The sequence below is a fragment of the Lagenorhynchus albirostris genome, chromosome 13, assembly GCF_949774975.1.
Source record: "Lagenorhynchus albirostris chromosome 13, mLagAlb1.1, whole genome shotgun sequence".
Lineage (NCBI taxonomy): Eukaryota > Metazoa > Chordata > Mammalia > Artiodactyla > Delphinidae > Lagenorhynchus > Lagenorhynchus albirostris.
The window spans coordinates 65,044,355-65,071,680 of record NC_083107.1 but is presented as its reverse complement, the minus strand read 5'-3'; the positions used below and the strand labels follow the sequence as shown (position 1 = coordinate 65,071,680).

The following is a 27,326-nucleotide window of genomic DNA, read 5'->3' as shown; positions in this document are numbered from 1 at the left end:
GCAGGAGGAGATGAATCCAGGCAGGGGGACCTCGATTAATGATCATTTACGAATGAATGCAGGGGGGAAGAGGGTGTCCGGAGAACAGGAGGCACACCTTATCCTTCAAGATGAAAGAGACAGAAGGATGGTGCAGATACAGGTTCGTCTGTCTTGGGAAGTTGGTGCTATTTCATCTACAGAACAGAGGTGTCATCTTCTGTGAGTGAAAGGAGTGGGGTGGACTCAGCAGCTGGGGAGAGTGGAAAAGGTACAAATGGAGATTGAGGGAGAACGCTGGCCAGGCAAGGTGGCAGGCTCCAGAGGTCCAGCAAGGGCCTCCCTGGGCCTGATGGCCACGGAGTTGTAGCAGCACCACCTGACAGGCCCAGAACCGTTCAGCAGCCTATGAACCGGGGAGGAAACGGTACAAAGTCGGGTTCATCCAGGGTTAAGAGAACTTCCCCAGGGAGGGTTGATAGATGCCCAACAGAGCGAGAGAGCTGAGGACAACATCTTTTAAGCATTCTCTTTAAGCAAGAAGGTGGAACCCAAGTTGGAGAAGGGAGGGCAATGAAGAAAGGAGGGGTGGACCCACGTGGCCAAAAGACCGGAAGTTGGCTGAGGACTCAGAATAAACGCCGTGGGAGGCTCTGAGTAGGAGAAGTGGAGACAGTGTGGGTTTATGGTTTCAGAAATACAAATCACTTTAGCAGCCTCTGATTTAATCCTCCCAGGCAGTGATGGGCTCGACCTGTGGAGAGCAGGCTGCAAAAATCCCATCTGTCAACAGCCTTAGAATGACTGAGGGACATTAGATGACAAAAGCCACCGGCTGCCCCCCGCAAAAGACGAATGATAACATCAACGAAGTTGCCATTTTTCTCTACTCAAATCAACGCTGGGTTGGGGAACGCAACATCACAGAGTTTTGGAATCTGACAGGTGTGATCTGAGCCTTCTCCCCCTCCTGTAATGGTGTGATCCAGGGCAGGTATCTGAACCTGTAGAGGACCCAGTCTCCTCATTTGTAAAACAGGGGTAATTATACCCATTTCTCAGTTTGCGGAGGACTGATGGGCTATCTCATGTCATGGTATCTGGCCCTTAATTTCTCTCTCTGTCCTCTTCGACCCCCGTGAAGCTGGAGCCCGGCTCTAGAGGAGATCGCATGGTGCCGTTCCTCCTAGGAAGGCAGAAGATTGAGGCTTGGGCAGCTGAGGATGAGAAGGAAGGAACTCCGACCTGGAGGGACCAGGGCTGCTTAGCCCAGCACCCCACCTTTCTATAAAAAGCTGGAAACACCAGTCCACTGCACAAGGCACAGCTCTGCCACTGAGTCGATGGCCCAGGCTGCCCGGTGGTCATCCCACAAGAGCTGTCCGAGGCCCTGCAGCCAGAACTGGGCAGGAGCAAGGAGGCGCACGAAGGGAGAAGAGCCCCAGCCTGGGCCCTGGAGGGGCCTGGGGGCTCGGGAGACCAGCTGAGCACACAGGCCTGCGAGCTGGGGCTCCTGGCGCTTTGCGCAAATAAACCAGGAGGGACACTTACTTTCCAAAGGGTCTCTCCAGGGCGAACGGCCGGGAAGCATAATAGTACTGCTTGTATTCATCCATCCACACCTCAGCTGTCCGCTTGGTGTTCCTGAGGAGACAGGGGGTGTCGGGGAGGGTCAGAGAGGACCTGGGACGCGTCCAGGTAAAATATACACAAGCGGCAAGCCGGCAGCGTCACCCCCGTGGGGCCCACCATGGTCCAGTAACATTACTCTGCCCCCCAGTGCTGAGCCCAGCCACCTCCACCAATCTCCAAAGGGACCTCTACCCCGAGACACAGGGTTTTAGTAGTCACTACATACTCTTTTCCCAAAAGGCACAGGCCAGAGAAATTACACCAGAAACTGAGCTTCTGTCGCCCTCAAAAAAGAAAAAAGTCAGGGAGAAAAGAGCCAGGAGAATCTGGTACGTCCCTTCGGTGCCAGTACAAGAGGAGAAGGGCCGACCGTCTCACCTCTGGCCGTCCGCGGGCACCTGCTCCAGAGCTCTCCCCTTCCGCCCAGGGCCCAGCTCTCCAAGGGGCCAGCCACACACGGGCTCCCACGGGTCACGTGATTAGCATGGCGCAGGTGTAAAGAATTACGCAATCACGCCCTCTCGGTCAAACGTTTGCCAGGACTCGGAAGCTTCTAAAAAATCGGCTATTCGCTCTGAGTTTGACATCCAAGGTCACAGAAAAAGAGACAGAGACCGACACGGAGGATGTCATTGCTCAGCTGTCCAGGAGGCAGGGGTACCAGGAAGAGAGGATGTGGGAAAACAATCTGAAGCCAGGAGCAGGGCTGAAGCAGCACCTGCTCCCCGAGGGCGTGGACTCGGGGTCTCAGCAGAAAGGCCACGCCCCTCCAGATTTCTGCCGCTGTGTGCAACAGAGGCATTCAACAGCGGAGCGCGGCACGCCCTTCCAGCCCGTGAGCCTGGAAGGAGTCATGCACACGCAGCCCAGCTCTTGGTGCTGGGAAGGCAGCTAACAGAGCCTTGCCGCCTCCCTTCACTGGCCTAACCACCGGCAAACTGGAAGCTGCCGAGGAGACACTGCCCCACATTTCCCTCCCCTCCACTGACCCGCTGGTGGCACGCAGGACGCCCGCTGGCCAGCGCCCAGTCTCAAACACGAGGAACGTTCTGGAGCCCAAGGCTCTGCCCCCTCACTCCCAGGCTGGCCCCACCGCTTTCCTGTGCCAGGCGCCCCCAGATCACCTTTCCCGGTAAAAGCCCGGAGCCCAGGCAGCCCTGCCTTTGTTCCTGTCCCTGCTGACTGGGTTCTCACTGCCCTGCCCTGCCCAGCATGGGGTCAACTTTCTCCCTGTTCAAGCCCATCACGCCGCCACACCTGTCCACACCCACAGCTGCCCACACGTGTGAGAAACCGAGGACGGGAGAACCCAGACGAGGAGAAGAACACTGCAGGGGAAGCAAAACACCAAAACACCAAAAGAGGCGCTTCCCCCAAATGGACCAAATGAGAGAAAAAAAGGGCAAAGTGGAAATAAATGGGGAGTGAGCTGTCAGGTGACAAGAGACAAGGGGAGACGAAGCTGGAGGACCAGAAGAAGAAAAGGAGAAAGAGGTGTAAGGAATTATTTTTAAAGAAAAGGAGAAAGGTTGAAGAAAAAAATCACGGCAAGCAGAAGGGCGTATGGAAGGAGGGAGGGAGCAGGAATAGGCAAGTGGGCACCGCTGGGTCACTGAGACCCCAGGATCTTCGTCCTGTTCGTCCTGCTTCGTCCCAGGCAGGAGATGACAAGTCCCAGGAAAGGAGCCCAGGGCCGCAGGGCCTGTGCCAGCCTGGCTGCTTCTGTGCACCCTCGAGGCCCTGGAGCAGTCAGGTGGGTTGTAGCTACTTGTGCCTCCCCGTTCCCGAATCTTCCCAAGGGCCTTTCCCCTGGTGACCCAGCCTGAAGGTGGGAGCAGCGGATCTTCTAGAACTCAGGGGTAAAACGGCCACCCTTCCCCCACCCCAAACAACCCAGAATACCCAGGGCCCTGAGCCCTGCAGGATGACGCTGCCCAGTGACTTGAAGCCCCCAAGGCTACATGTGGGGCCTTGGAAGCCAACAGTGGAGAACAGCCTTGGGGCTTCCAGCCTGAGCTGGACGGGCAGGCCTGACCTCTCCTGCTCAGGCAGCAGCCCAGCGAGCAGGACCCACAGCCCCTGTCCATCCAGAACACGCAGGCAACCTACCAGAGAACCCAGGGCAGCAGCAGCCCATCACCACAAAAGCCCTCGGCCACGGCAGCACACACTTACTTTATATACGTGTTGGCATTTCCATCTGGGAAAACATACGGGTGCTTCTTCCGGAAGACGTGGCCCACTCGGCTGCAGGGGACGATCTCTAGGCTGCCCCCGCACATCCACACCCTGAAGGAGATTTCTGCAAGACAGCCATGCCCCCCATCACTGCTCTGCCTCCTGGATGGAGGGGCACAGGATGGCAGCGTTGAGACTCCAGGCGCCAGGGAATCCCAGGGAGCGGGGAGGGCCGGCCGCACCCAGCATCGGGTACGGCGGTTACCAGCGTGCTCCACTGGCCCGGCAACCTCGGCTTCCCAGCCCACAACAAGGATTGGTAACAACTCACACCTGGGAGGGTGGTTTGAGTTAACAGGGAAACAGTGGGCGGCAGGGAGGAGCACACAAAAATCAACACCTGTTCCCTGCCCTCATGGAGGCCTCTGGAACACACTCAGGGGCCCGCATGGCGGGGCCACTGCTGTGATGCTTTAGTCTGGAAAGAGAAGCCTGGGCGCTATCAGAGAGCTGCTTTTGAGCACGTGGAAGATGGATTAGATGAGCTCATATGATCCCAGAGGGTTAGAGCCAGGACCGAGGAGAAAGAATTTCCACTGGAGACTATGGGAGAATGTTCTGATGGTCAAGGTCCAGATAGAAGGGGCTGTCATGGAGTAAGTGTGTTTGCCACTCTGATAAGCTAGCAAGCCACATGGCCTGGAGGCGACAGAGAGGATCAGTTCCCAGGAGGCACCTGGACAAGGTGTCCAGGACAGAGCCTCCCGACACTGAGACGGCAATTCTACCCGCTGCAAGGGCCCCTGAATCTTAGCCCAGAGGAGGAAGTCTGAGCCGTAGTCGAGAGCTGGGAGCAGCCATAGAAAGTGCTGGAAGCCTCGAAGCTCTTGTTGGAGGTGCTCCCCTGGGTGGGGATTTGCACAGAAACCCCTTTTTCCCCGTTGGCTGCTGCTGCAGGGACTTCCGGGAGGGGGGAGGGGTGGAGTTAGCAGAGGCGCTGGGACTAGGCTGGCGGGTGCATTTCTCCCTCGGGGCTGCTTCCTGCAGGCTTGGAGCAGCGGAATTCAGGGGTGGTGGGGGAGTATCTCTCATCTGTTTGGAATTGCTGAACACTGAGGGGTTTTATTATCGCTGTTAACTCCTCTACAGATGGTGCAACCCCTTATGGACTGCACCCAGGGCAGGCTCCTCGCTGCACGCCACTGGCTGCCCATCTGAAATGCTTGCCTGGCCCGTGCTTCTGCCGTCAAGCTCAAGCAAGAGGAGGACAAGATGGCTCAGGAAAATCCCGTGCCCATGGGCAACTGCCCCTGGAAGCGGCCCGGGTGTCCATGAGCAGGAAATGAGGACGCGGGTATTCCAGTGCTGTCCCACCATGTACGACGTGCCCTGCACCCTCCAGCACCGTGGGCCCCACTTCCCTGGGTTTCTTCAAGTGCCTGGACACAGATTCTTCATCCTGATCTTCACCTGCTCTCATACCCGCCTGTCCTCAGTCACCCTTTACCTGTCCCCTCCTGCCTCCTGCCCTGTGTCCCTGGAAGAGTTGCAGGCCAGGTTGCCTTGACAGCTGTCGCCCCCTGCCCAGGTGCCCTCCCAGACAGGCTACAGCTCACTTCCAGCAAGCTCGGATTGCCCTCGGAGTGGGGACAACGTGGACACTAGGATGATGAACGGATGTCTCAAGAATGCTGTCAAATGATGGCAAGAACACAGGGTCGGGGAGAGACGGGAAGAACTTGGCTTTGGAGTCGTGGCCCCAGGTCTGCAGTAACCCACTAGCCGTGTCCCTGGGAAACCTGCTTGACCTTGCTGAGGCCGGGTTTCCTCACACGTAAAATGAAGATCATAAAAGTACTCCACAGGATTGCCGTTGACATCAAATGAAATGGAATTTCAAGAATAACTGTGAAAACTCTTAAGTGTGCTGGGAATCTCAGTAGCAGTTACAAGACATTCCTCTGCAGGCTGTCTCTTTAAGACATGGACGCCAACGGCATCGCCCACCTGTGCCCACTTCCAACTTCCTAGATGATTCACAGCTTCCTGCTTCTGCCACAGGAGGCAGTTGAAATCTGTGGTACTTAACACCTGAGATTTTGACTCTCCACAGAAATCCATGATACACGGCGCCCTGGCGTTTGCCTGGTTGGAATCGGGGGCACCAGCCTGGCGTTGGCGGGGGATGATGAGCGAGCTTAGCTGACGGCCAACATCCAGCTCTCCACCCTGCAGTGATGCACGAAGGGGCGGAGGGCTCGGTGCAGGGAATTGTGATGGGACATGTGTGAATTTAGCCTCCAGGGCTCAGGTCTACTGGGCTCCAATAATCAGCTCCTCTCCAGGACCTCAAAACCAGAGATGGAGGCCTTGCTTACTGGATATAACCTACCAATTCTGTGCCAGCTTTCTTCCAAAAATATGCATACATTTCAGCTACGGTCTCTTCCTTCCATGTATTCAAATGAGACATACGTCCCTCCTCATTTGCAAAGCAAATCCCTCCAACCTGTGCCTCAGTGCCACCCACCCTTCCCGCCCCTGAAACCCGTTCCTCTCCCTGTGCTTCCTTCACCCAGCATTCTGCTGCTCTCTGAATCTATTGGCCGCCCCCGCTGCCACCATGATGCACAGACCCCACCTCAGAAAGTACCGTTCTCCTCTCCACCTTCCTTTTGGGCTTCTGGCATTCTCCACCCCAAGGCGCTATCTCTGAGTGCCTTGCTGACACTGCTTCCTCATCTGACCCCAACATTCGCTTGACGCTGAGGACTCACCCCTAGCCCACCAGCCCAGCTCTACTCCGGGCTCCAGCACTGACCTCCGCGGCTGCCTGACGCTCTGTCGAGGTGCACTGGATGCCCTCAGATGCAGTACGTCTTCTACCCCATCAGCATCCTCTAATAGCCCTCTGCAGGCTGCCTCCTCTCCTCTGCCTCTAAAACCATCCTTCCTCCTCGTTTTCCTGTGTCTGTGCTGCTTTAACACATCAGAGCATCTCAGTTCTGCAGGGGAGGAAAGGACTCTTTCATTTTTTCCTGGGCTGGGCTTTGGTCCTCCCTCAGGCAGTAACTTATTAGTCATCCTAACAACCCCACACGTGGTTGGGGATGTTTTTACGATGCAGAAGCAGTCCTGATGGGACAACTGACAGCGGGTAGCTGGCCTCTGAAGCCCATCTCCCCAGCTCCAAAACTCCTGCCCTTGCCCTGACCCCATCTCACTCAGTGTGGACACGCACCATCAGCCAATGCGGCTGTGGACACGAAGCTCCTGCCTTCAGGGCACTCGCAGACGAACCAGAGAGACCAATCTATAACCAGCTGCCTTATCCACCCCTTCATCCAGTCCTGACACCTGCCTGTCTCAGCTCTGCTTCCGGCCAGCAGATGTTGCCCACAGAGGCTGCAGCCTGAGATGCAGTAAGAGCTTCTCGCCTCTGGAGTCCAGACTGTCGTATCCAAGATGACCTGAGACCCATGCCTTGCTGTGCCTCGGCCAGAGTCAAGGCAGTCTGGGTGATGAAGCTTGGAGCGTTCAGATCAGTGTAATGACCTTCAGGTACCATAGTGTGGAGTATTTAAAACCTAGGACATATAGTTGTCCCACCCTTAACTACACCACTGACTTCAGGATAACGATGTGTATCCTCCCAGGACTGCAAGCCAGGTCCGGTGATTCACAGATCTGTGCTGAAGCCTCTGGGAAAGGCTTGTGATCCCGAGGTCCAAGCAGTGGGGCCGTAGACCGAGGTGTAAAGCAGTGGGCCTTCCAGGTAGAGCCCAGACCCTCCACTTGCCATGTCTTCAGTTCCTGCAAAGTCATCACTTTCTTAAGTGAAGGAGTCAAAAGATGATGTAGGGAGTTTGTGGGGAGTTCTCACTGAGTCAGCACCCGCATAATCTCCCTGGTGATGGATGTCACGCAGCCCCAAATCTGCTCTGAATTCCAGGCAGGGAGATGTGTAATTATTCCATCCTCATTGGGGGCGCTGTTGCCTTCTTCTTTTGTTTAAACTTCAGATTAATATTTGGGAATAAACTACCCTCCCCAGCCTCTGTTCTCAGCTCTTTCCTTCTATTTCCTCATCAACTCATCAGCAGTTTTACCAGCACTCATAAGCCCCCAACCCTTAACCAGAGCCAGCGTCTACCTGACGAGCCGTGATGGCGGACAGGAATCCAGGGGAAATGGGACAGCTTCCTCCCCAGGAACCGAATCACAGCTATTCCTGTACCACTCCTTGGCCATATAGGTCAAGTTGAAATCTCCTCTGATAGCCCGGTTTCTACACAAAGGCAAAGGGAACATCAGACACGGGCTCCCCTGAAGGCAGTGGGCCTGTTTTAAATGGAACCTCATGGACTGTATACAGACACATTTATTGTCTACACAGCATTAGCCACTCTCCCTCTGGCCGGGTTGAAATCTAGTGAGGACAAAGGGATTGCAGGGGACAGTGATGGTCAGTAAGAGACACTCCTCCGTCCACACAGACAAATGTGGTGACAGGGACCTTTCCTTTCAAGAATCTTTACGTTCTCAGGGTCACCTGAGCTAGAAAGCTCTGTTATTATTTTTTAATGAGTACACGGACTCGAGTAGAGGCAATCTTATTTGGGCCACAAAGGATAACCTTGAACCTATGAGCAAAATTATGCTTCACACCATCCGGGACAATCAAGGTTGCATCCAGGTCCCTGACTTTTGAACAAGCAGTAACCACAGGCCCACCCTGGTCACCACGGGCTGTCCGGCTGCGAACGTCATGGCGGCACCCTTTACCTCTCCACAGTCGCTCTGGAAAAGCGTGGCCTTGAGGGACCGCACCTGGGCCTGGGGCTTAGCAAGCAGCCCCACCTGGGTCGGGGGAGGATGACTTTACATCAGACTTGGTTGCTCTTCTCAGAGGAGGCCACTTCTCTCATCTTGAGCCCCTGAACCTGGAAAAGGTGAGGCCAAAAGAGAAAGCGAGAGGGACCCACTGTTCCCGCGGGTGTGACACAGTGCTCGTCTGACAAACCTGCTCGCCTGCAGCCCGAAGGCGAGGCAAGGCCACTGCTCGGGGCCTCATTCGTCTTCACAGTGGCCCTGGGAGCGTGTTTCTACTGCTGCCGTAACAAATTACCACACCAACCCAGCGTGGGTTTGGTTGGGCCCTCCGCTGAGGGTCTCTCCAGGCCGCGATCAACATGTCAGCAGGATTAGGTTCCTTTCTGGGGGCTCTGAAGCTTTCGAGTTGATTCAGGTTGTTTGCAGAAGCTGGTTCCTCGCGGTCGCAGGGCTGCGGTTCCCTTCTCCTCACTGGCTGTAGGTCAGGGGCCCCTGCTACATCCACGCTGCCCCTCCCCCGTCACACCAGTGGCAGCCAGGCCAGTTCCTCCCAGGCTGTGAACCTCTCTGACTGCTTCGCTCCATCTCTTCTGACTCCAGCCAGAGAAAGTTCTCTGCTGCAAAGGGCCCAAGTGATTGGACTGGGCCCACCTGGACACTCCAGGCCACTCTCCCAGCTTCAGATTCAGGAGCCTTAATCACATCTGCAAACTCCCTTTTGCCGTGTAAGGTAACCTCCTGACAGGATCTAGGTGAGGAGATGCTCTCCGTGACCAAACTTTACTCAGGCTCGCCCTCTCTCTGACTAGGCATGAACTGTTGTTCCTTACCCTCGTCAGGCCTGCATCCCGTTTTAGCAAGAATCCTGCTAAGCCGGTTTAGAGAATCCATCCCCCCAGCCTGTCCCGGCCCCCATATCTGACTACCCTGGTAAGAAACCTTAGGTCTCCATAGAAATTCTGAAATTTTTTGTTCTAGTTCTGTGAAAAATGCCAGTGGTAGTTGGATAGGGATTGCATTGAATCTGTAGATTGCTTTGGGTAGTAGAGTCATTTTCACAATGTTGATTCTTCCAATCCAAGAACATGGTATGTCTCTCCATCTATTTGTATCATCTTTAATTTCTTTCATCAGTGTCTTATAATTTTCTGCATACAGGTCTTTTGTCTCCTTAGATAGGTTTATTCTTAGATATTTTATTCTTTCTGTTGCAATGGTAAATGGGAGTGTTTTCTTGATTTCACTTTCAGATTTTTCATCATTAGTGTATAGAAATGCCAGAGATTTGTGTGCATTAATTTTGTATCCTGGTACTTTACCAAATTCATTGATTAGCTCTAGTAGTTTTCTGGTAGCATCTTTAGGATTCTCTATGTATAGGATCATGTCATCTGCAAACAGTGACAGCTTTACTTCTTCTTTTCCGATTTGGATTCCTTTTATTTCCTTTTCTTCTCTGATTGCTGTGGCTAAAACTTCCAAAACTATGTTGAATAAGAGTGGTGAGAGTGGGCAACCTTGTCTTGTTTCTGATCTTAGTGGAAATGCTTTCAGTTTTTCACCATTGAGGACGATGTTGGCAGTGGGTTTGTCATATATGGCCTTTATTATGTTGAAGAAAGTTCCCTCTATGCCTACTTTCTGGAGGGTTTTTATCATAAATGGGTGTTGAATTTTGTCGAAAGCTTTCTCTGGACATCTATTGAGATGACCATATGTTTTTTATTCCTTAATTTGTTAATGTGGTGTATCACATTGATTGATTTGCGTATGTTGAAGAATCCTTGCATTCCTGGGATAAACCCCACTTGATCATGGTGTATGATCCTCTTAAATTTGCTGTTGGATTCTGTTTGCTAGTATTTTACTGAGGATTTTACATCTATGTTCATCAGTGATATTGGCCTGTAGTTTTCTTTCTTTGTGACATCCTTGTCTGGTTTTGGTATCAGGGTGATGGTGTCTGTCATACAGAGTGAAGTAAGTCAGAAAGAGAAAGACAAATACCATAGGCTAACACATATATATGGAATTTAAGAAAAAAAAATGTCATGAAGAACCTAGGGGTAAGACAGGAATAAAGACACAGACCTACTGGAGAATGGACTTGAGGATATGGGGAAGGGGAAGGGGAAGCTGTGACAAAGTGAGAGAGAGGCATGGACATACATACACTACCAAACGTAAAACAGATAGCTAGTGGGAAGCAGCCGCATAGCACAGGGAGATCAGCTCGGTGCTCTGTGACCACCTAGAGGGGTGGGATAGGGAGGGTGGGAGGGAGGGAGACGCAAGAGGGAAGAGATATGGGAACATATGTATATGTATAACTGATTTACTTTGTTGTAAAGCAGAAACTAACACACCATTGTAAAGCAATTATACTCCAATAAAGATAAAAAAAAAAGAAACCTTAGGTCAGTGTAGCAGAATTCCCCCCACTTTGTTTTTAAATTAAACTTTTAATGTTGAGATAATTGTACATTCACAAACAATTATAAGAAATAAAATAGAGATGCTGTGCACCCTTCATGGTTTTCCCTAATGGCACCGTCTTTCAAATTTTAGTACATGAATTTAACAAAGATACTCACATTGATACAATCCATCAATCATATTCAGGTTTCCAAGTTTCACGTATATGAATTTGTGTGTGTGCATGTGTGTATTTACCTCATGCAATTTTATCACATGCATATGTCCATGTATTCACCAGTAAAGACACAGAAGAGTTTCATTACCACAAAGATCCCTCATGCCGCCCTTTTAATCACACCACCTCTCTCCTCTCCCGTCAACCTCACCTTTAACCCATGTTAACCATTACTATTTCCTTCATAACGTTGTCACTTCAAGAATATTATCCCCCCCACTTTTGATGTTCCCTCTTAGTAATTTCCATTCGCCGCCCCCCGCCCTGCTCCTTGCATCCAAATCCCCACCTGTTCTTGTATTTGGAGCTGAGCCCCGTACCCCCCAGCCCTGCCATTGCGATAGCCTTGACACCCATTGTGAGAGTCCTGAGTCAAGTCTTTCTTACCATTTTAACAAGGGTCAGAATAATTTTTTCTCTAATACGGGGATTAGGGCGGGGATGTATTTTGGCGGAGCCCCTTCCCCTACCATGGGGATCACTGTCTCCACTTTAAAGACTTAGAAACAGCGAGGTAAAGCAACCTTCCCAAGGACACAGAACTAGTGATGACTGCGGGATTCAAACGTAGGCCTGATTCCACAGCCCATGCTGACACACAGGAGTGTGCCTGCCCAACCTGACACAGCCTGATGTCCTTGGCTGTTCTGGGGATGGGGGAGCTGGTGGCAGCTCCTCTCTGGGGCCCTCATCTCTCTCCTCAGCGTTGTCTTTTGTACCTGGTATGCTTTAGAAACCCCCCATTTTAAATCCAGAAATCCCATACTCTCCCTTCATATATGTGCCAAGGCCTCCATTTTGGAAAGGCACACCTCCTACCCCACCACTTATACACACACACACACACACACACGCGCGCACACTTTTGCTGGGCAACAGGTTCCTTTCACCTCTAAAGACCAAAAGCTAAAGTGAGTAGATGGATTAGATATTTTCCATGTATCCTGTGTTACGAAAATTGGAGTTTAAACATCCAATTTTAATGCAAAACAACTTCTGAAAAATAAAAGGCTAAAAGCCACATTTCCCTAAAGCCTGTTCCTATGCTGAACTGCAGATGTAATTATCAACACTTCAGCTCCTCTTAGAAACGCTTTGTGGGAATGACTGCACCAGGGTCGGGCTGCTCGAGTGCATAGCTGGGGTTGGCTTTCAAGTGGCCACTTGGGGCTGCTCCCAGCAGATGAAAGTGAGATGGGCAGGCCAGGCAGTGTGCCACAGAGGACGGTCCCAGTCACCCTGGCCAGAGCCTGGTCCAGTGATCTCATGGACCTCTGGGCTGTGAAATCAAGTCGATGCAACAAAGGCAACTACGTCTGGAACACGCAGAAAGCCCACGTCTTGGGAAAGGAAAGACATCTTTACCTGCCGTTGTTATTCCCCACGGGCTCTGTTTAATGCACGGAGACTGATTTTACATGGAGCCTCAGAGCTGTGTACATGTGGTCCTTCCCACCCTGAACCCCCTTCCTGGTCAACCTCCCGCTTTGAACACACATTCAGCGAGCAGTTTCCACCGCTCCAGTCATTGAGGTCGAGAAGTTAGATGAATGTTCTTGTGGGTGGAAGGCACAGAAGCAAAACAGACAAATACGCGAGAGGGCCCAGTACCAGAGTGGAGAGGAGAGCAGGGTGCTGGGGGGAGTGGGCAGAGGGTGGGTAGGGAGGGTGTCCTAGTCCTGGGGGAGGCCAGGCAGCCCCAGAGCTGTGATCTGTGGCCATCTGGCACTTGGTGGAGGGTGGAGGCTGGATCTCTGTAGATGGCTGGGCATGTCCGGGCAGTGCAGGAGGGTCTGTCAGTGCCTCTGGACTGAAGGCTGGGGAGGTGGGCAAGGTCAAGGAATGGTGTGGGCGTTGTCTTTAGGACAAGAAGGGGCCACAGGGGGTGCCAAACCCGGGAGGGTGGGAGAGATTGGCATTTCCAAGAGCACTTTGGCGGGAGTGTGTGGGGATGGCTTTGAGCGGAGCAGACTGGAGGTGGAGAATCATTTAGGAGAGTAAGAGGGGGATGGACATGAGTGATGCTGAGGGGAGAGGATCTTCAGGACTTGGAAGCAAGGGGCCCTCTTGCCATACACTGGAGCTTGGATTTTTTACTCTGACATGCAGATCCCTTTTCCCCTCCTCACCATCTGTCCTTTGCAGGTGGACAAATGGGACCTAATCAGACTTCGAAGCTTTTGCACAGCAAAGGAAACCATAATAAGATGAAAAGACAACCTATGGACTGGGAGAAATATTTGCAAACGATGCAACTGACAAGGGCTTAATTTCCAAAATATACAAAAAGCTCGTACAGCTCAATATCAAAAAAAAACCCCGGGCTTCCCTGGTGGCACAGTGGTTGAGAGTCCGCCTGCCGATGCAGGGGACGCGGGTTCGTGCCCCGGTCCGGGAAGATCCCACATGCCGTGGAGCGGCTGGGCCCGTGAGCCATGGCCGCTGAGCCTGCGCGTCCGGAGCCTGTGCTCCGCAAACGGGAGAGGCCACAACAGTGAGAGATGCCACAACAGTGAGAGGCCCACATACCGCAAAAAAAAAAAAACCCCAAACAACTCAATCAAAAAAGGGGCAAAAGACCTAAATAGACATTTCTCCAAAGAAGACATACAGATGGCCAACAGGCACATGAAAAAATGCTCAACATCACTGGTTATTAGAGAAATGCAAATCAAAACTACAATGAAGTACCACCTCACACTGGTCAGAATGGCCATCATCAAAAAGTCTACAAATAACAAATGCTGGAGAGGGTGTGGAGAAAGGGAACCTCCTACACTGTTGGTGGGATTGTAAGTTGGTGCAGCCACTGTGGAGAACAGTATGGAGGCTTCTTAAGAAACTAAAAACAGAACTACCACACGACCCAGCAATCCCACTCCTGGGCATGTATCTGAAAAAGATGAAAACTCTAATTCAAAAAGATACATGCACCCCAATGTTCATAGCAGCACTATTTACAATATCCAAGACATGGAAACAACCTAAATGTCCATCAACAGATGAATGGATAAAGATGTGGTACATATATACAATGCAATATTACTCAGCCATAAAAAAGAATGAAATAATGCCATTTGCAGCAACATGGATGGACCTAGAGATTATCATACTAGGTGAAGTAAGTCAGACAGAGAAAGACAAATATCATATGATATCACTTATTTGTGGAATCTAAAAAACATATATAAATGAACTTATTTACAAAACAGAAATTGATTCACTGACATAGAAAACAAACTTATGGTTCCCAAAGAGGAAAGCGGAGGCTGGGGGAGGGATAAATTAGGAGTTTGGGATTAACATCTACACACTACTATATATGAAACAGATAACCAACAAGGACCTACTGTATAGCACAGGGAACTATATTCAATACCCTGTAATAACCTATAATGGAAAAGAATCTGAAAAAGAATATGTATGTATATGTATAACTGAACCACTTTGCCGTACACCTGAAACTAACACAGCATTGTAAATCAACTATGCTTCAATTAAAAAAAAAGCACTGCATGTTCTGGCATGTAAAATGCTAAAAAAAAAAAAAATCCAGAAATGACTTTTAAAGTGCTAGGAGCTGGGCTCCCCTGGTGGCGCAGTGGTTGAGAGTCCGCCTGCCGATGCAGGGGACACGGGTTTGTGCCCCGGTCCGGGAAGATCCCACATGCCGCAGAGCGGCTGGGCCAGTGAGCCATGCCCGCTGAGCCTGCGAATCCGGAGCCTGCGCATCCGGAGCCTGTGCTCCGCAACGAGAGAGGCCACGACAGTGAGAGACCCGTGTACCGCAAAAAAAAAAAAAAAAAAGTGCTGGGAGTTGGCTATAGTATAATGGAATGTTGGAATTGGAGAAAACAGTGTTTCCTGTGTTAACTGTCTGCAGTGCTTTCTTTGTGATTTAAAAACTTTTGTGATGGATTGTAAAATGTCTCTCCCACGCCTCTCCCGAAGCCCCTCCCTACTTCCCTGGTCCAGCCAGCATTTGGTGATGTCAAACCACTGGGAAACCAACAAGAGGAGATCACCCTGGATGTGAGCAGATGTGTGTCAACGTTGCTATAAAGAGAAGGTACTGGTAGGTTGGACCAGAATGTGACATCATTGAAAGTAACACGCTGCCTGCATCCACACGTGGCTGCCATGGAAAGGAAGGACCACATGTACTTTGTGTGGGTCAAGAGGGGCAGAACAAGGCCTGACTGATGGAAGCTGGGCTTCGACTTAGAAGAATTTTCTAACAACTCAACACAAAAATTCTCAACAACAGAACTTACCATACTGTGAAGCAGCAAACACACCATCATCAGTAGCATTCGAGCAGAGACTGGATGACTGCTGTCTATCAAAAGGGCTGCAGAAAGGATTCAATGTACAGGGATAAAGGCCAGAGCACATCAGGAAGAATCACGAGAGGTACTGTGAACGGGAGGACATCTGATGGGCTCTGCCCAGAAGGACAGAGACCTTGTCCCCATTGAGAACGCCAAGGGTGTACCCGGCTCCAAGTTCTCCCGGGCTGGTGCAGGCAGATCCCCCCTCAAACCCCACCCCAAAGACCCCCGTGGCATCCGAGGACTGAGTCCTAGTCAGGGGATTTGGTTTGGTTTGTGGGAACTGGGATTTTCTGCTTTGTTTGCCAAGCTTCCAACCTGGCCCCCACACAGCAGGACACGGACTTTTCTGATAGATTTCTCTACACTGCCCAGTTTAGGAGAACAGATGCTGTGGGTCAGGCCAACAGCCATAAATTTCCAGGAAATAACTCTTAATGACTGAGGAAGAAAGCCATAACGCATCCTGGAGACAGGGACAGGAGAAAACAGGGGCAGAGGACGATGCACAGGGTTACCGCTAAATGCCAGGAAGAGCCCCATGGATCCTTCCCCTGGCCTGCGCCACCGCTCGGGGAGCCCATGCCAAACACGCTCCCCGGCACCAGAAAGGGGAAGGGGCCCTGACACCCCTGGACTCTTCTTCCTCTCTTGCGGTTTATGTTTTTATTTTTTTTTTAACATCTTTATTGGAGTATAATTGCTTTACAATGGTTCTCCTGTGGTTTATTCAACAAATAGTTCTTGAAGCCTCCTTCGTGGCAGGCACCATACTGGGCAAGGGAGATAGCCGTGAACAAACAGACCAAATCCCTGCCTTGTGTAGCTTATAGGCTGGTCACCTCTTAGGTCTTACCTGCTGGAGGGAAGAAATGGTAACTAACGTGTATTGTGTCCACATGGTGCCCAGAGGTTTTACAGACTTACCTGAATGGATTTCCACAGCAACCCCCAAAGCATCCCTGTGTTACACTTTTAACTCACGAGGAAACTGGAGGATCAGTCATTGTCATCATCTAGATGGGACGGGTCTCCGACTACTTCCTCCTGTATCTGCACATGGCAGCCCTACACCACTGTGGCCACACCTGGCCATGTGTTTACACAGTTCTGGAACACGTGACCCAGCCCCTCCCCCCTCCCCCACTGCTTTCTCTGCGCGGAAAGATGAGGGCTTCCGCAGCATTCACCCAGACCCTCCTCACTAACCCAGTGCCGAGTGCTGTACGCCTAGACCAGCCAACAGATGTGATCCAGATGTTAATGGCGTTGCTGTCCATCCTCCTCCTCATGCTTTTTATCCCCAGTCTCCTTCCAACTCCAAATCCCCATGTTCAGTACTCCCAGCTCAAGCCTGCCTCTGGCCCTCAGACTCGGTGCTCCTCCTTTGGTCTTTCCAGCTTTTGCATCTCAACTTCCCCCTAATGGTCCATCCGGGTGTGTTTCCCTGGTCCGCAGCATCCATGTGGCCCCATGGATAATCCCCCTCCTTCCCTCCGCCCTCCCAGCAGCCACTCTTCTGGCACCCCACGTGGTGTTCCCCCGAAGGAGTGACCTGCTCCCCATCTCCCTGGCCCTCATCCCAGGCACACATGGTCCAATGACACGGAGACCCACCCGCACACTAGCCCCTGGATGCGAAGACAGTGACTCACCGAAGTTCTCCCCGCCCCAGATGTCCATGTCCATGTCATATTTCCCCAGGTAGTCGAACCAGGATTTGTCCATCACGAAGAGCCCTCCAGCTATGATTGGAGTCCTGTGCATTTGGAAGGAAAAGAAGGAGGGTCAGTCATGGGAGCGGGGCTGCTGCCGTGTTCTCTGTCCTGGTGGTCCTGATCTTGAGGCCATACTGTCCACTTACCTCAAACAGGAACATGCTCCAGGGTTTTCCCTTCGACTGTAAATCTCCTGACCCTGCAGACAGGCTAATATGCTCGTCTGCACACCTCCTGTGGGGCAGTCGGGATTTGCTCAGAACCCCGGCTGTTCGGAGGGCCTGGGGAGCCTCCCCCTGGCTTCTGCCACAGGCCCTGCCCAGCGGGGCTCTCCTGGGAGCTCCAGTACAGGGAGCGGGGACCATGGGCCACTGACCAGGCAGAGAAGACGGGCTGCGACAGCAGCTGTGAACAGCACATCCATTTCTTGAGACTGGACTCTCTCTTCTTTTTTTCCTCTCTTTCCTTCTGCTACAGATTGAGTTTTATCCCCCGAAAAACATGTTGAGGTCCTAACCCTGAGTACCTCAGAATGTGACCTTATTTAAAAAGAAGGTCTTTACAGAGGTGATCAAGTTAAAATGAGGTTATTAGGGTGGGTCCTAATCCAATAGGACTGGTATCTTATAAAAGGGGACATGTAGTTGCAGAGACAGACATGCACAAAGAGAAGACAATGTGAGGAGACACAGAGAGAAGACGGCCCTCTGCAAGCCCAGGAGAAGGTCCGGCACAGCCCTCAGAAGGAAGCAACCCTGCCCCCACACGGCAGGACACGGACTTTTCTGATAGATTTCTCTACACTGCCCAGTTTAGGAGAACAGATGCTGCGGGTCAGGCCAACAGCCATAAATTTCCAGGACATAACTCTTAATGACTGAAGAAGAAAGCCATAACGCATCCTGGAGACAGGGACAGGAGAAAACAGGGGCAGAGGACGATGCACAGGGTTACCGCTGAATGCCAGGACCGCTAAATGCCAACACCTCCGTCTTGGACTTCCAGCCTCCAGAGCTCAAGACGGTATGTTTCTGTGGTTTAAGCCACACAGCCTGTGGTACTCTGCTGCAGCAGCCCTAGTAAACAAACACACCCTCATCTTCATTCTCTTTCCTTGGGGTCCTCTCCCAAGCTCCCCTCCCCTTGACCACTGAAAGAGATTCCGGAGAAGCCACTTGGAAAGGAAAGGGCTGCAGAGTCCAGCCAAGCAACCCGATAAGCACAAGGACGCATGTCTGCAAGAATCAACAGCTCGGCTGGGGTGCTGGCAAGCCCTCCGGGACCCCGGCCCTCATTCCGTGGGTCCAGAGGGCGAAGGGCGTTTTCTTCTATGTCAGACAGTTAGTTGACGGGGAGCAGGTCAGCAGCTCGGTCTCCCGATGCCACGACACCCTACTATCCTCTGGGAAACACTTGTCCTCTGAGGAGCAGAGATGTTCCCACAAGAAGAGAACCTGCCCCAAAAACCCTACCCCTGGGACAGAGAAGGGAAACCCAGAGGCAGCGGCACCATCACTGCCTTGACCTTGACTTTGTCCTGGTCCACTTGCCACATCAGACACTTCCGGCAGCAAGTAACCGAGGCACTGGTGTGTGCTGCGTGGTCCTGAGGATGGTGAGAAGGTTCTGCTCTCCCTTTAGGAGCAAATGGCACTATCTGGCGTGCCACGTGGCTCCAACCTCCCTCTCGGCATCACGCCAGATCATGAAAGCTGGAGAAGGGAGGAGGGACTGGCCGGAAGATGCGACAGAGGTCCCACTGCAAAGTTCTCCCAATTCCCACCGTTTGTCTGAGTGTCACCACTCAGTTCTTCACAGCCCTTTGAGTCTCAGTTTGACTTAAGTTAGTTCAATGAAAATGATCAAACATTTACTCTGTGGCAGGCCCCGCGTTGCAGAGGTGCCCCTGAAGAGCCCAGAGCATCCCTGCAACCCCGGCAGGAGCAATCCCCGTCCCGTGGTCTTCTCTCCACACCCTGAAGCACTTGCTGGCCTCCTGACGTTCCACTGGAGGCAGGAAAGTTTTAGATTGGAGGTTCGCAACAGGCCTGGGACACGTGCACCCTCCAGTCTTGGGAACACTGAAGCCACACACACGATGCAGACACCGCTGGGTGGACCCCTGTGCTCTACTCTACGCCGAGCCCTCGGATGGGCCTGAACCCCAGGCGGCCATCTGGCCACTGTGCTGTGGGTCACAATGGGGTCTGGAAGTGAGAATGTAGATGAGGACAAAGCCATCTGCAGCACCGCAGAGGCAGCCCAGAGCTGACGCGCCTGTCGTGTTCTCACGTGGGATGCGGCAGTCGTGTGTGTTCATAGCAGTGGCCATGCCTTGACAGCAGCGTCCACTTACGGCAATGGCTGACTCGACCTACCTGGGCTGAATCCTGACATCCAGCACCTGAGGGCTAAGGAACCATCTTTTCCCTTGTCAGAGGCTCAAACGGGACCGTCTGGGACCCTCCAACGTTTAGCTGGAAGCGTAAATATTGACATGGCATGTGCGTGGGTGGACAGCGCTGGGCAAGTCCTCAGCACAGGTCTCCACCGGCCCCCACCCCTTCAGCAGAAGTCTCCACGAGGACAGAAACCTCCTAAAATAAGGGCAAAGGCGGTGCTGGCCTGGCAAAGGGTCCTCTTGGTTTCTGCCCAATCGTGTGAGCATCTCACACGGACTGCTTCCCTATACCACGTGACAGCGGGAAGGGCCAAGCGGTTATGAATCTGCCCACCCCTAACCCTTGCCCTGACTCACCTAATGGGCTCAGTGGGGTCCAGGCGCCGAGCCTTCTGCTCTGGTGTGAGCTGCTCCCACTGGAAATGGAGGCTCCAGTCAAACCCTGAAACACAGCATCCACATGGCTGACTTGGTCTCTCTGATGCACCTGCAGACCTTGTTCATTCTGTCCCTTTACTAGAAGCTCAAGAACGTACCCAGTTTCCCAGGTGGTCCCAGGGATAACAGGTCTCACCCAAGCTGGTCGGCAACACAGCTGCCTGATTTCCCTTCCGGCTTCCTTCTTTCTCTACCCCCTACTGCCTCTCTGAGGCTTCTCTGCTGGGTGGACTTAGGGAACAAAGGGCACAGGATAAAGAGTGGGAGTTGACAGAGCCCCAGAGTGGGACCCAAGGGGGACACGATGGACAGTTATGGAGTGTGGCCCTTGGCCAAGAGTCTCGGGAGTGGGGGCGCGTAAGCAGGAGGTCTGTGAGGGGCTGAATCACCCCAAACCCCTCTTGAGGAGCCCAGCACTCAGCCCTGGGCAGAACTGTGGTGGGCCTTGAAGAGAGGGAGGCACCCAATACTGAGATGCTGGAACAATTCAGGCCCCACATTGGAGGGGGGCCCTTGCTTCCCTCAAATCCTCAGGCCCTGGAGTGACCCCGTGTTGGAGCTAGAGCTCAGGGGGCTAGGAGTGACCTGCCACCCCCCCGGCCCTTCCATTCACAGTCCCCATGGTGAGGGCCACCCTGGAGCTATTGACATTACAGGATGCAGGGCTAGGTGATTTTTCTCACTTTCCCCCTTGGCAGCAACGACCAGGAGAAAAGGAAAGTCCTCACTGGGCAAGGGTGTTAGCCCCACTCACCCCCTCTAAGTTCCGTGGCCGACTCGATGTAGTTGAAGGTGTCCAGGTGGATGATATCGATCACGGGGCACACCACCCGCGTGTAGTCCTGTAAAAAGAAGGCCTGCACGCTCAGATGGCGGCATAAGAGAGCCAGGCCAGGGCTCAGTAGGGCCTCGCCCTGGGAGGGCCGGAGACTGGGTTCAGGGCCTTGATGAGAACTTTCCTCTCTGGATCTCAATGTTCTCATCTATAAAATGGGCCAACAGACACTGCGACCTCTCCAGGTATGATGCCTACAATGCTACGAGCCTTTCCTTTACTCCCGGGCGCCTTCTCATGGCCATGTAGTCAGGGTGGAGACACGGGGAGGCTGGCTGGGGCGTGCTGCACACTGAGGAAAGGGACGTCAGGAAGAAGGGGACCCCTGAAGTCCTTCAGTGCCATGGGGCTCTCAGGAGGCAGAGGACACAGTCAGCCAGCAAGGTGGCCTCAAGCCTGCAGCTCCAAGAAGCAAAGCCACACCTCCACAGTGGGAATTTCCCAACACTTACCTTCTATGCCTATGGTTCACGGGCAAGTTGATGCGTAGCATCTCCAGAGATTCCAAACTTGAGTTGTCACCTGTGAGAATCAAGCCTGCACCTCCAGCCCTGACTCTGCTCCTCGCTTCCAGGCTCGGGTGGACGGCCCCTCCATGTGGACGCACACGGCCTTTCAGCGGTGCCTTCACCATCCTCTCCCCACACACGCTCCTTCCCTTGGTTCCCTATTTCTGTCAACATATCCCCCCTTCCTCCCCCGCGCTACCTTAAGAAGCTACACCTCTGCCCATCAACCGGACGGATCCTGCCGACTGTAACTCTACAACTGCTTTTCTGAACGGATGCCGACTCTCCCTTACCCCCTCGCGCCTGGCGAACGCGGCAGTGGACTCCCAGCTCCTCTCCCCACCCTCACCCCTTTCCCTTTCATTCTACAGGTGGCTGACAGAGTTGTCTTTCAAATCTCACTCTGTAGCTCAACAGCTAAAAACTTGAATTGCCTTGAAGATACGGTTCAAACTCCTTAGCCTGGCATCCAAGACCATCAAAAACAGGCCTGTTTCTAGCTTTCCGGCCTCATTGCTTGCTACTTCCCCCAGGCTGCCCCGCTGATAAGCATCAACATCATCCAGGGGCTAGTTTCAAAATCTGCAAGACAAATTCACCAGTTCTTGGGGGCCATCAAGGCACTGCGTATGTTTTAAAAATGTTCCTTAATTCTGGATGAACACTCCCGTACTGGTATGCAGGAGGGGAAACTGGGCTCCCATGGGCAGGATAACTGAGCTGTGACCAGGAGACTCACTGGCTGAATGGGAATCCAGCAGCCGGGAGGAGACAACAGGCCTGGGCCTACAAGGCAGGACCACTTTTCCAATCCTTCGCACCTACCACACCCGGTCAGCATGGGCAGGAACTTCGGTTTCTCTTGCAGTCATTTAATTTCCTGATTCAATCTCTCCTATAAATAAGGCCGTCTTCTAATTTTAAGCTCAGATTCACCGAGCACCCGCCTTGACATTCACAGACTTAATTTGGCCCTTGGCCTCCACACACAGCTCATCTCAACAGTGACAAGGTGCCTCTGAAGCCAACTGGCTCCGGCGAAAGGAAATGCTCATTTTCAATGCACTGCTTCCCCCTCTGGGATGTGCACAGATGCTTCCTGTACAGCACCTGCCCAGCTGCTACAGTGCTCTGGGGCCCCTGTCACCATGCGTCCGTGTGTATATACACACTGCACGCACACACAGCCATCCACCACCCACACCAATATCTCCACAGAGACACACCCCAAAGATATTCTCCTGACTTGAATTCTGAAGTGTTCTCAGAAGTTCAGAGACTGATCTTCTTCTGTGGGTCTGACAAAGTCCTCTTTTTGCCTTTGTCTGCTGAGTTTGGGCCTCTACAGCTTCACTGAGTCTTTAGGTAAAAACCCTTGTGCCATAAAGGATTAACCTAAAGATACGTTTAGCCCTTGCTCAACTCCTGAGAGGTAACTTCTAAGCCCTTGGCATGTTCTGCCTATAAAAGTGTCTGTTCACCTGGGACCCTGGGGTTACACCAGATAGTCTATGCTAACGATGAGGTTTGTGGTGACGGCCTTGGGTCACGGGGTGCCAACTCAACTTGACCCCTGGAGGGGCATGGAAACCATGGCGGTGATTAGCCACGTCTATGTGACTGGCCTCCAATAAAAACCCTGGACACCTAGGCTTGGGTGGGCTCCCCTGTTTGGCAATGCTCCGTGCATGTTGCCACACATCCTGGCTGGGGGAAGCAAGGGCTGCCCACACACCAGCACTGGGAGGGGACAACTGCACGATCGTGCCTGGAACTCCCCCCGTGCACCTCTTCCCGCTGCTGCTTTTAATCCACATCCCTTTGCGGTAATAAACGGTAACCACGTGTGTAGCATCTTTGCTAAGTTCTCAGTCCTTCTAGTGAATTACTGAAGCTGAGGGTGGTCTTGGGGACCCCAAACTGCAATACTGTTTATTTTTAATCTTTCCTCAATATTTGGAAACTGCAAGGCAAAATAAAATGCTGGTTGCTTGCCTTGGCCACAGGCTTCCCCAGAAGCCACCCGTGGGCTCTGCCTCCAGGGCTGTGACAGACTCTGGGGTACTCTTCTGTAAGCTCTGAGGGTTTCTGTCCTTCCACAACACGGTTGTGATAGCTGCTTGGCTCAGAGTCACGGAGGCCAGACAGGCAGAGAGGGACGTTTGGGGCTAAGTGCTATGTGGAGCCAACCTTACGAGGGGGCTGCAGAAGATGTCAGACATGACCCCTCGAACAGAGGACACAAACCTCCCTGAGTGACCCTGGCGGTCATATCTGCTCCACTTCTGTATCCCTCAGCCCCAGGCCAGAGCCGGCTGGGCAGCAGGTGTTCAGCTGGCATTGGCTAAAAGAGGGCAGCTATGAACTCTCTCTGAGGACACTGTCAATGGCTAGAGGCCAAGCAGGTGGATCAATTACAGCTGAGCAGGATGGCCTCTCCTCACACAGGCTCAGGGATGGATGGACTCTCCCTAAAGATGCCCAGATCCACTGCAGGTCCCCACCTGTGTACTCCCGTGGCTTTATCTTTAAGGCTAGGTCCACAGGTAAGCTCAAACGGCAGCTGCTGAAATCCCCGGCAGATCAAGAACAACACGCCCTCCCCCCTCCGACACAAATCCAAGCCCAAGCCCCACTGAGAGCCCATGGCCATCAATTACCCCTCCAGTCGTACCTCTCTTCTTTCTCCACCATCTCATATAGTTAAAACCACATTGTAAACGGGCAACCAAAGAACTTCTAGAGACGACCATTCACTCATTGCATCCACCAGCATCACTGAGCACCTACTACGGTTTAGGGACTGTGGATGGTACAAAGATGAATAAGCTCTTGCTGTCTAGGGAAGGTGGTGGACAGGAGAGCAGAGGAGTACAGTGTGGGGTGTCTGCTAGCCTGGAGGGAGGGATGGGGGAGCGAGAGGGGGGTCAGGGACCTGGGTTCCCATTCTGGTTCTGACATCTAGAATACGTTTTTTTTTGTTGTTTGTTTTTGTTTTTTGCGGTACGCGGGCCTCTCACTGTTATGGCCTCTCCCGTTGCGGAGCACAGGATCCGGACACGCAGGCTCAGCAGCCATGGCTCACGGGCCCAGCCGCTCCGCGGCATGTGGGATCCTCCCGGGCCGGGGCACAAACCCATGTCCCCTGCATTGGCAGGCGGACTCTCAACCACTGCGCCACCAGGGAAGCCCTAGAATACATTTGACCTTAAGCAAATCAGCACATTCTGAGGAACTCTGTTTCTTCATCTATGAAGTAAAGGCAAATTATAATTTGCAAAACTATCCTGCCTTCCTAACAGGGCTTTTGGAAGGAACAAGAAAGGAAGCATGTGAAAGGGCTCTGAAGCATATGTAAGCCATTATTTATATCAATTTGCCAAATGCTACAGGGATTGAAATTTCTTAAAATCTTTTTTTCCTACTAAAGGAATATGTAGATAAGGGTGGCAGGGAAGAAGCCTCTGTTTAAAAAACCCTAACAACTTGGGGCTTGTTTCAAGTATCATCATGTAATTGAAGGGAAGGAAGGGAAATCAAAGAGATTTTCCATGTGGAAAACACCAGCTGAGGACAGCTTCTGACAGCTCAAGCCCAACCTCTTCCTTATCTATTTCTATTTTTGAAAATCCCAAACTCCAATTACAGCTTAAAATTTCCACTTCCACTCACAAGATCAAATCACGTTTTACTCTGAGATGAGACACATACGAGACACGTGGAAACAGAGGCTGACACACGCCCACACTCCCCATCCTGAAGGGGATGTCTCAGCAGAACCATCTCGTTATCAAGAGTCGGGGTCTGGTGAAAACCTCTGCAGGTGAGGGTGGGACCACAGTCTGGGGTTTGTCTGAGCAATCCTCTGCCATGAAAGCTTTAGGTCAGACAGTGGTGGGCACTGGGAGCTTGGCCTGGGGGGCTGAGCCCACTCTTGGGGCTGCATGACTCCTAGAGGAGGACTGCTGTGCAGGGATACACAAGAGAGCATTTTTTCAAAGAGGGCTTCAGAGATGGACTCAGCGCCACGGGGAAGGAAAGGGCCTCCAGGTTCATTAAGGCTGCCCGAGGAAAGCATCCTGCAGGGACACATCAGCCTGGAGGTCCTTATAGGTCAAACACCGAATTACCACACAACTCAGCAATTCCACTCCTTGGTATGTACCCCAAAGAATTGAAAGCAGGTACTCAGAGGAAAACCTGTATACAAATGTTTGTAGCAGCATTATTCACAATGGTAAAAAAGGCAGAAACAACCCAAATGTCCATCAGTGAGTGATTGGATAAACAAAATGTGGTATATACTGTGACATTGTGATATGAAAAGAAATCTGAATTTAGCCTTTGTTCCTCCTAAAACTCTTGGAATTTCCTGACTGATTGGGGGTGACAGGAGTATCTTTTGTTCTCATAATAAGCCGTTTTCACTCTTTCTGAGTTTATACTAATGAGGTGACTCTTGGAGGAGGGGGGGGCTGGTTCCCAGAGGAATCATGTGATTAAAGGGCTGGAAATTGCAGCCCCACGCCCAACCCCCTCACATTCCCTTCCCCACTTTCCCCCCACCTCCAAGGAGAGGAAAGACGCTGGAGATTGAGCTCAACCACCAATGGTCAATGATTTCATCAACCACGCCTATGTAAAGAAACCTCCATGAAAACCCTAAACAACACGGTTTGAAGAGTTTCCGGATTTACTAAGAGTGGACTTGAGGACATGGGGAGGGGAAAGGGTAAGCTGGGACAAAGTGAGAGAGTGTCATGGACATATATACACTACTAAATGTAAAAGAGATAGCTAGTGGGAAGCAGCTGCATAGCACAGGGAGATCAGCTCGGTGCTTTGTGACCGCCTAGAGGGGTGGGATAGGGAGGGTGGGAGGGAGGGAGACACAAGAGGGAAGAGATGTGGGGATATATGTGTATGTATAACTGATTCACTTTGTTATAAAGCAGAAACTAACACACCATTGTAAAGCAATTATACTCCAATAAAGATGTTAAAAAAAAATAAGTTTCCGGGTTGGGGAAGAAAGCAGGGTGTGGATTCCTTTTCCATGGTCCATCCCAACTCTCCCTCGAAACTCTGCCCAAAATAGGTGTTCGATAAATGTCTGGTAGTTAACTTAGAGGCACGAAGCGAGCCCGTTTTCCTCCTATTCCAACCTTATCACCTCCCGTTGCATCTAGTTTCGTATTATTATCATTTCCAAACACTGAGCACCTGACTCTGTGACCACAGTGAGGTGATTGGTGCCGCCCTGGGTTTGTCATCTGTTAAGGGAGACAGAGAACTAAACCCAGAAAAGGAAATTGTAGGGCTAAGTGGGCAATTCTTGCTGGGAGTGATCCCAGCTGGCCACGCAGTCAGGAAAGACTTCCTGGAGGAGGGGAGACATGGGTGAGGCCCTGGAGAGCAAGGGGGTTGTGGAGAGGAGGGGAAGGGCATCCAGGGACAGGAAGGGCTTAGAGGGAGATGAAGCAGTGGGCGTGTCGGGCACGGGCAGGGAGGAGGAGGAGTCTAGCTTTGTAAGAGTGTTAGGCTTGGGGGGGGCTCGCTGCATTCGTAGATGGCGCACAAAGGGAGGGGAGGACGTGGAAGGGCCTCCAGCGCCGGGCCAAGCCCCTCAACAGAATGGTCTGCTCATAACCGACTATGTCTCCATCCAGACCTCTTCACCTGGTTATGTCACACACTTATACGAGCCCTCCCGATCTCAGAGAAAGTGGTCACGGGATGGGTTTTAACATCTAGGCCCAGGTGTGGGAACTCTGTACACCCACCGAGGTTCTCTCAATGGATGAACAAAGTTGGTGAGG

At 52.2% G+C, this 27,326-nt stretch overlaps 1 protein-coding gene across 1 annotated transcript in view; it reads right to left on the bottom strand.

The window, feature by feature from the left end:
• GALNT14 (polypeptide N-acetylgalactosaminyltransferase 14) overlaps positions 1-27,326 on the bottom strand; it is a 224,251-nt gene that overhangs the window by 23,019 nt on the left and 173,906 nt on the right. Inside the window, exons 7-11 of the mRNA XM_060168701.1 lie at positions 20,918-21,005; positions 20,083-20,167; positions 17,262-17,365; positions 3,787-3,913; positions 1,531-1,623 (exon numbers count right to left, since the gene is read on the bottom strand). Of these exons, the coding sequence (XP_060024684.1) occupies positions 1,531-1,623; positions 3,787-3,913; positions 17,262-17,365; positions 20,083-20,167; positions 20,918-21,005 (497 nt within the window). The remainder of the gene's footprint in view (positions 1-1,530; positions 1,624-3,786; positions 3,914-17,261; positions 17,366-20,082; positions 20,168-20,917; positions 21,006-27,326) is intronic.